Raw genomic sequence first — 10,133 nt, 5'->3', positions numbered from 1 at the left:
ATGATGTCAGCCACCAGGGGGCAGATGGTGGGGAGACAGGCCTTCACAAGGGTCGTGGGTAGTGGATCCAGGCTGCAGGATGAGGTCCCAGCTTTGGTCAGAAGGGCGAGGACTTGATCAGCATCCAACAGAGAGAAGGTAGGGAGGCAGTGCTGTGGTGGGCAGGCAGAAGGATAGTGCATGTCCTGCCGAGATAGTGTGGCCAGCGGGGGAGGTGTAGATGCCTGGAGCTGCTGGTGGATGGTGGCCACTTTCTGTTGGAAAAAGTCCAGGAATCTGGATCAGAGATCAGCGGCATCAGAAGGTTGCGGCGCATCGGGGGGGTCAAGAAGACGATTGATGGTGGAAAAAAGCAATTTGGGATGCTTTTGTTGGCTATTTATAAGTGTGGAGTAGTGGAGTGTTTTTGCCTGGGTGAGAGCCTCTTTGTAGCACTTGACGTGGTCTCTGTAGGCTTCGAGGTGGACAGTCAGGCCGGATCTTTTGTAAAGCCTCTTTTGTAAAGATTATGTCTCTCACAGTGGACATGCACCTACAATGACTATTTCAGACCCCTCAATGATTTCTATGTGGGAGAACTTGCGAATTATTTTCCTCACTGTATGTATATGTATATATATATATATATATATATGTATATATAATATATGTATATGTGTGTACGTTTGGAGGTTAGCGTGAAGCCTGAAAACTGAATACGGAAGGGCAATCAAGTTAACAGTAAAACACAGGTTTAGTCCTACAGTGACAGAAATAACTTAAAAACAAACCTCCAATTGGGCGTGCAGCTGGAGCAGTGGTTAGTGTGCACGACCCATGTACAGAGAGCTTAGGTTTGAATCCGATCTGTGGTCTTTTCCCGCATGTCTCTCCCCCTTTCTCATACCCCCTTTCCTGTCAGCCTACTGTCAGAAAAATGAGCCGCTAGTGCCTAAAAAACTCCAAATATTAACATATCTATTTTGTGTGTTAAGGATATCTACTGACCTTTAATGGGCGACAAAGACAAGTTGCCTTAAGAAAACATTTTGCATGAATAATCACATCAGGACACACCGACACTGAAAGTAATAGAAGAAAGTAGAAAAAGGCTCGATGCAGGGACAAGATAGGCTTAGAAAACATATAACCCTTCTCTTTATGAGTCTCACCAGCCTTTTAATTTAACCCGATACCCTGTCTGCAGTAAAAGGCAGACTATCGTTTGATCATAAATTAATCAATTCTGAGAAAACAGCTGAGTGATACAGGAAGGAATTAAACTTCAGGTTCCTGTTTTAATGAAGCTCTTGTTGGCCCTTAAGTCAGAGTATGAACAAAGTCACATCAGTGGAATTAAAAGTAGGCTAAAATATTTGACCCTCTACTCTCAACATCATTATTTTCAAATAGGCATTACAGTCCATTTTAATTTGTCTAAACATAGATCTATATTGGCTTAGACCCAAATAAGTTTACAGCCAAACTGGTCCACCACTAGTGTTTGTGGTGGTGACTGTGGCCTTAATAAACAGTGAGCTTCTATGATGTGGAAGAATAGAAAAGAAAGAGGTCAACTCACACTCAGCAGGCATCTGTAGCCATCAACATGGCCCCGCCAATCTGCAGCTGGCCTCAGCGTTCCTCCCTCCCTCCCTCCTCCCGACCCTGGTTCCCCTCCAGCACTTAACGGGGATTTTAATGTTGTCTGGTCATCTGTCAGGCAGATCAGATCAGAGCTGTAATACACAGCAGCAGGTCACACAGATTAGGCCGCCGCCCCATGCATAACTTGAAAAACAACAGTGAAAAAAAAGAAAACAAATAATAATAATCCTACAGTTACTGGAACAACCCTCTTTTTCTGCACAGTTGCCATGTTTTGGAATATAAAGATTCACATGTTCAGAGCTGATGGGACGGAGCGTCTGAACATTTTGTCATTTTGTTCTGATTCACCTTATTGTTATAATAATAATAATGCAACAAGTAGATTTAATCTTAAATGTTCATGAAGAGTTTTAATTCACTTTCTTTTGACAGTGAACTCTGCAACAAGCCTTATACTAAGATAAGCTGCAACAAACATTCCCCACCTAATGAATCAGCTGCCATGTTTGAACGTTGGTTCTTTGATATCGGACTCTGTTATCATCTATGAGCCACACCTTATGTCTTTCATCATGGCCTAATTTCACTCACCGTAGAACTAGTGCTGCATAGACATAACCAAAAAAATGCTCTTTTATATTGTAGTAAATTGCATATAAATATATTTTCACTAGGAAGATAAATCACATGCCCTGTCAAAAGAATTAAAAATATTCTTCCTGAGACTGTGTTGTAAAAATAAAAAGTTTAGATTCTATATAAAACTTTAAAGTTGGAATTTGTCTCAACTTTACGCTTCAATGCAGAGAACCCGAAGGTAAAAGTAGAATTTGCAAATAATTTATTGTCCCTTTGTTAATCGGTGTTGTAATGTCTGTTAATTATCTACCCAGGATTTGGACTGGTTACTATCATGTCCTCTGAGGAACTCCTACGCTGCGCTTTGGAGCAGATCTAAACAAAGCAATGTGGAACTTCCATCCATTTTAACAGTTATTTTGATAAAAGACCCCCAATGAATCTTATATTTTGCTCTAAGATAATTTCACAGAATGTTCTCACAGTATCTAATTTTATTATTCTGTAGTTTTTATCATGCCTACACTTGTAACTTCAAGGTTTTCGAATTTAGGTATAAACATTATCTAACTGCAACATGCAAAGAACATGCACAGACTTCTTCTTTCCACTCCCTGCAAAGATAGTAAAACTCCTTAAAATGCATTCTTTATTACGCAAGTGAAGAAAAATCAAACTTTTAAAATAGATACATTTGTTTCAGCCAAGAGGATAAATCCTTTATTACAAAAAAAAAAAGAAATAATTACTGGTACTTGCTGATGGACAGCAGGGACTCAACATCACAGTCCTGGACACTAAGGCAAGCTGGACGAGCAGAGATTTTCTGCTGAAGTTTTTAATAGTCTTTTTATCCACTTTGCTTTATCTTTTTTTTTCAAAACAAGTAATCCTCTGTTTTTGTTCTTACCCTGACACGTGCCTTGTGCAGTGAGCTGGTCGACAAGCTGCTCTAGAGGACAAGGCTTTTCCCCTCTGCTTTCCAACTCTGCTTCACAACTACACAGAGAATATACTTTAATCTGTCACTGTAGATGTCAAAATGTGTGCAGGGTTAAAAAAGTGCAGAAAGCAATGGAGGAGGACAGTCTAATGTTTATTGTTTTGTACGTCGACAATTTAGTATAGCAATGTGAACCAAAAATATCAACAGGATTTGTTTGGGGTTTTTTTATTTTCAGAAACTTTGAGTTGAGAGGAGAACGGATGAGAAATGCCAGTGACGCACTGCTTTGTTTCCCATCTTTCTGCTTTTGACAGGGAATTTACAAATCCCAGCATTGACGGGGGGAAAAAAATCAAACTCAGAAAACATTTAAGACCTTAATTTGTGCTGCACTGATTTCTGTAGCAGCAAGTATTTAGGTGAGAAATTACTGAAAAAAACGGAGCCAATTAACAATTCTTTCCTGTCAAATTTATATTATACGTATGTATAGATATATACTTATGTTAGTCAGACAGACAGATTACTGGGAGCAATAAGATAGATAGATAGATAGATAGATAGATAGATAGATAGATAGATAGATAGATAGATAGATAGATAGATAGATAGATAGATAGATAGATAAATGTACATATATGAACAAAACCACTCATATATTTTCTTATCATTAATTCCTTTAACACTATACTAACGTCTTTATAATTTATCCTAATTTTGCCTTATGAAGTGAATGGAGGTTTCTATTTTTAACTTAGAGCATCTTTTTATTTGTCTTGTCATAAAGGGCAATCAGACTATGCTCCATATTTCTTTGACAATGGCCCTAGCAGCTCAAGTGGGAATATGGCCTTGTTCAGCATCTCTGAGGATACACCTGTCGGTATGTNAGATAGATACATAGATACATAGATACATAGATACATAGATACATAGATACATAGATAGATACATAGATAGATACATAGATAGATACATAGATAGATACATAGATAGATAGAGAGACACATAGATAGATAGATACATAGATAGATAGAGAGACACATAGATAGATAGATACATAGATAGATAGATACATAGATAGAGACATAGATAGATAGAAAGAAATGCAAAGCATGGATAATCTTTTGAAAATTTAATGTCTTAAAATGTCCATCTAATTATTTGTGTATCTATTTATGCATCTATCATTCATGCAATCTATCAGTCCACCCATTGCAAAATGGCTGTTTTTGCATCCTTTCACCATTCATTCCTTTATCATCCTGTCATGTTTTACTTGTGAAAACACCAAAATGCAGAGACTAAAAACAAAAAAAGCTGAGGGCTTGTTTTTTAAATGAATAAAATAAAAAACTTATTATAAGGCCTTGCATGGCAGGAATTAGACCAATAAGCATGGATAAAGAAAAATGAAGTATGCTAGGAAGGTAGTGGTTAAATGCGCATTCTGAAACAGATGTCTCTTCAAAATGTCAATATAGTCTCATATTGATAAAGATTCTCAAATGATAACAGACAGTTTAAAGGGAGAGCCCAGCAAGAAAGATTGACTACAAATGAGCTTAAATACAAAGCACAATGAACATAGTAAATACTGAAAAAATGAAATAAGATCAAGACCCAAACATCTGGAAATTGTGACATATCCTTTCATACATCCTTGCCTTATTTTATCCTGGCTTTCATCGATCCACCGAGTCTATTATTGTGGTTTCCCTATCTGCAGAAATTACCAGGTAGCACGATCTCAGCTTAATAAACGGTCTTATATCTGCTTTATTTGTTGCTGTTGTATAAAACCTCAAACTCAATGCTATTCCTGACATTTTGAATTGAAAAAGCTTCCTGGATGGGAAGTAAAACGTCTTCAAACTTGGAAACCAAGTCCACTGGATTGTGTTTCTTTTTTTTTTTTTTATGACTATGACCTGGATGACTGAGAATCTTCAGCAGCATTTTGCAAACTATAGTTCCTTTAAGAAACACTTTTGTTTAGTAAAGTGTCTTCTTCTCATGATTCATTCTTCATTACCAGTCCTCTTGTTGACCCATTCCTCAACTAACCACATTCAGTATGCATAAGTCCTCCACGTTAAAATAATCTGTTTAGATGTTTGTGGATGAATCTGTTCAAATAAAAAAAGAAATCCTTTCAATTTCAGTGTCTGTGACTATGGTTTCAATAATTTGATAAGAATTACATTTCTTGATATTTACACTATAATTTTTTTGCTGTTGCAGTTTTTTATAGAAAAATATTGACCATCTATCTTATCATTTATTTCTTTGTATTTTAATGTGGAAAAATATTTTTTTTTCAGCTGCAAAACGTTGAAAAAAAACTAACCCAGCCCCACTAAGCTGAGCTCATTGCTCCTGTGGATCCTCACAGTGGATGTCCCTCTCCTCCCCTATAAAAGCCAGCAGGGAAACCCCATGAAAACACAGAGCTGCAGACAGAGGATGCTCAGACTGGACAAGGCGCTCTAGGAGTTCAGGATCTGTATTGATGCAGCACTTTTCCTCTGTTTTTAATTCTACTCGCTCTTTAGAAACTATCTGATCTGTTTCTGAAGCTGCTCATCAGGGAAAAGTTTGTTTTTTATTATATCAATAGCTTTACTTTGGGTTGTTTTCATTGAAAAAGATCCTAAATTACCAGCATGCTGTCCAGCGTACGACGGCACAGTCTTCGCCTCCAAACGGAGCTCCACCGCTGGAGCATCTGTGACCCGGGCAGCCACCTCCTCCCGGACGGGCTCCTGGCCCGCGTGCCTGCCTGCATCTCGCGTTCCAAGTCCTGCGCGAGCTCCACCGGGGAGTCGGAGTGCAGCCGCGGGAGCTGGTCGTCCTCAGACTCGGTTATCTCCGTTGACTCCGTCGGGGGCGCGGTGGAACCCGGGAGCCCCTACCGGGTGGTTCTGCTGGGGGCCAGCGGGGTCGGAAAGACGTCTTTCACCAGCATCTTCGCAGGCGCAGCGGACAGCATGGACAGTGATGACTATGAGCTGTGTGGAGGTAAGACATGTTGAAAATTATTATTTACTTCTAGATAAGATTTACTGGCTGCTCAGGGTGGGGACACAGAAAAATATGAAACACAAAAAAGGGCAGTATTTATGATTTAAAATATAATTATAATATAATTAAGTGAAAATTTCCACATCAATTAGTTGAATTAATCTTTATGTTGTGTCAATTAAAAAATATATATTTTTGGCTTAAAATTGTTTATTTTCCTTTACCAACATTTAAAAGTCCTTCACCATGAAAATAAATCAACTCAATTAATTAGTTATCCAAGACAAAACAATGCCATTATTTGATGATCATCATTCAGAAATATTACATATTTTGACTTATTTTTCATGAAAATTGCCAGTATTATTTAAATCAGTAAAACTAATAAATTGAGCTGTAACAAATGAGAATTTGTAAGCATATTTTGACGTGGACGACTGAAGCTGTTAGCTTAATTTTTGACTAATAATTTAAATACAACTGTATAAAAAGGGACTAATCAGTTATTATGTCTGTTCCAGCAAAAAATAATCATTAGAATTCTTTTTTGTATCATGTCATAATGGGGCCCCAGGACCAGTTCTACGGGGGCAAAGGCCCCTTTTGGCTCTCCCAAGATCCGCCCATGTTATCTGATAATAAAATCATACAAATATTTGGTAGAGCCTTAGGGGATAATCTGATGGAAGTAGGGAAAACATGTCTATATTAAGACTAGAAGCATTACATCGAATACATACAAATGAAGATTATTTCCATGTTTATATTTAGATGAAGTGTCTGAGAGGGAAATTGAGGTTGATGGAGAGCCTGCAACAATAAACCTGCTGGATACCTGGGATGCAGAGGTGAGATAACATACACTGTACCCTGGATGCTGCCCTGCATTCTCCAACCTTTATTTAACTCTTTCTCATCTTTTCAGAAAGGTGATGAGTGGACTCAGGAGCGCTTCATGCAGATAGGTGATGCCTACCTGCTGCTCTACTCTATTACTGACCGGGCCTCCTTCCTGCGAGCTTCTGAGCTCCGGATAACTCTACGGCGCTTCCGTCCTGCCCGGCACACCCCTATAATCCTGGTGGGGAACAAGTGCGACCTGGTGAGGCGCAGAGAGGTGTCGACAAGTGGTAAGAAGGCATTATCTGAACTTTTAAACAGTCTGCCAAGTTAGGAACCACACATTTGAGTGTATTCCATGTGATAGTCCAACAAAGATGTAGCACATACTAACTATAAACTGAATAGTTTATTTCTAAATGCTGCAAAGAATGAAACATGATGGAGGCAGTGTCTTCCTGTTGGGATGCTTTCCTTACCTGGTCAGGGTTGATTGGAAGATTAAAGGAACTAAATACAGGGCAACAATACAGGCTTTAAAAGACATGAGACTGCAGTGGAGGTTCATCCTCCTGCAGGATGGAGGAATCAGACATACAACCAGTGCTATGATTACACTTAGAGAAAGTACGCTGGTCTCTCAGATACATAACATGTCAAATGTTGGGTGTTTTAACAGCACTACATGTCATCTAGCAGGCACATGGATATTTCAACAAAGCATCGAAGTTTGAAGCTATCTAAAGGATTTTCTTTTCTGTTTCGCAGAGGCCCGTGCTTGTGCAGCCGTGTTTGACTGCAAATTCATCGAGACCTCCGCAGCCATGCAGCACAACGTCTGGGAGGCTTTTTACGGCATTGTGAGGCAGCTGCGCCTGCGACGAGACTCCAAAGAGGACAACAGACGTCGCAGGCACATACACAGTGACAAACGCAGAGACAGCCTTCCCGTTAGGGCCAAGCGTTTCCTGGACAAAGTGGTGGCGAAAAACAATCCCAACATGGCGTTCTGGCTTAAATCCAAATCCTGCCACAATCTGTCAGTGCTTTAGATCACACTGAATGCGGGTGGAAACACCTGAGAAGGTTAAACAGGTTAAAGGTTGGAGGTAAATAGCTGTGAACAAAGCTGGACAGACCTTCACTGCCTCTGAGGAGCCATGAGTTGGATGTTTTGCCATCCACCCCCCATCAGCAAAGGTGGTGGTGCAGGTGTGCAGCATACCTACCTATATGTGCTGTCATCAAACTGAGTGGACTGTATCAGTTGGACATGTCATAAATCATGGGACAGATCTATGGTATCTGATGCATTTAATGGAAACAAAAAAAAGCTGTGATCTTTTCCTTCTGTTTTCTTTAAACTTTTTTCTCTTCATATTTTTTTTCCATATTTTGCCAAATCCTAAATCACCTGCCCCCCCTTTCTTCATATATCATTTTGAAGACCTCTGTAATAATTACACATTTTGTTTTTTCTTGCTGATGCAGTGTTTGATGCAGTAAGTGTAAAAAGATTGATCACGTGTTGCATTTTGCTATTTTGCAATTATTTGAAGAAATAAAGAGAGGTCTTTTGTTTGTAAGAAAGTGCATCAGGCCTCTTTTGTGTGTCTTTTCATCATTAGTGATGAGAAATTGAAATGGATGACTCATCCTTGGCTCACAAAGGATGCACACTAGTTGGTTTTAACAGCAACACAACTGAGATGAAAAAGGATGAGTCAGGTGGTGACTGTAAGGCTGAGAAACAGAATTAGCCCCTTAGTCTCTGTGTCATTTTAAAGGGTGAAGATGACAATGGATCGGCCATGAGCCACACTCAACTTTAAGCTCAGATTCTACACCTCAAACTTCTCTCTAACTGCTGATAGAATATATTGCTGAGATAGCATTCATTGTGTTTGTGCCATCTGTATGATGATTTAAGGAAAGCAGGCAGGTGGCTTTTGGTAGGTTCGCGTTTGTCATTTACATAACAGTCACTTCATCATGTCTTCATCTGCTGAACATTCACTGCAGTTAGAGAGCAGGACAATCAAACAGACTCAATCACAGCCTGCCTTTTTGTTGATTTGCACCCTTTTCTCAGCCTTACCTGCAAAGCTCTTGGCTCATTTTGCTCATGCATCAGGGTGCATGCAGCGTAAGGAAGCTGCAGGTAAAATTCTGAATGGATTGAACAAATTAATCACTCTAATTGGCAGAATTTGTCCAGTTTATTTAAATGTGATGTTTTCATTATGGAACCAGTCCAATCCTTTTAGTTAGAGTTAATGGTATAGTGGATAATTTTGGCAAATGTTTTAAAAAGACACACCATCTTAAAAAAAAATGCACATGCACAGCCCTGTACCCACCCCCAAGAGGGAGTGCCTATTAAAGGATTGCGAGAGCATGCATAAGCCCATTTCTCCTTGTGCACACTCTGCTTAAAAGTTGCTGTTTGCATCACTCATACAAGCTTACTTTCCAAAAGAAGATTTGAAAATTTTCCAAATTTTCCAAAATTTTGCCTTACATAAACATATCACCAGAATGATTGACAATTAAGAGGACCACTCATTTGGATGATCCACCCAGAAAAAGAACACCCTCCACTATACCTTTAAGGGTTACCGCTTTGGCAAATAAGTATCATAGCGAAGTTTGAATCCGCAACTGTGTCCAAGCAAACAATCGACCTGTTAATTTGAAATAGAGTTGTGGTTTCTTCATTAATCTGTCCACTTACCGCATTGAGGGCCAGATTTATCAAGATCCAATTTTGCGTGCAGTTTGTAAATTTTTTTTTAGCGTGCGCAGTGAAATAGCTCACGTTTTTATACACGCAAACCTTTGATAGATCCGGCCCTTAATTGGTTTCATTGGCACTGAAACAACCTCAAAAAATAATGCTGCCACTACTGTGCTCGATAATTGATCTAGTGTTATTAGATGACAAAGCTTACCTTGGCTTAAAGTTTAAGGAGTCTATTTAGCTGGGTTTCTACATGCTGGGTTTCTAATTTTTTAGCATTTAACTATGTCCCAGTGGAATATGGAGTAATTTAGCTCCAGAATTTCGCCAGTGCCCTATTGTCAACATTATAGAAACATAAGTATATTAAAGAAAGAAAGATTTTACAGATAGATAGATAGATAGATAGATAGA

General features: G+C 39.0%; 1 protein-coding gene across 1 annotated transcript; it reads left to right on the top strand.

Moving 5' to 3' along the window:
• Positions 1-5,569: 5,569 nt before the first annotated feature.
• Positions 5,570-8,494, top strand: gem (GTP binding protein overexpressed in skeletal muscle). The gene is made up of 4 exons (XM_015369965.1): positions 5,570-6,136; positions 6,911-6,987; positions 7,065-7,269; positions 7,748-8,494. Exons 1-4 carry the CDS (start codon positions 5,782-5,784, stop codon positions 8,029-8,031), a joined length of 921 nt encoding a protein of 306 aa, XP_015225451.1. The 5' UTR covers positions 5,570-5,781; the 3' UTR covers positions 8,032-8,494.
• Positions 8,495-10,133: the final 1,639 nt, after the last annotated feature.

This window comes from Cyprinodon variegatus, unplaced genomic scaffold, assembly GCF_000732505.1.
Source record: "Cyprinodon variegatus isolate N-32 unplaced genomic scaffold, C_variegatus-1.0 Scaffold2, whole genome shotgun sequence".
Lineage (NCBI taxonomy): Eukaryota > Metazoa > Chordata > Actinopteri > Cyprinodontiformes > Cyprinodontidae > Cyprinodon > Cyprinodon variegatus.
Note: the sequence above shows the minus strand (reverse complement) of the source record. Positions and strands in the feature narration are given on the sequence as shown.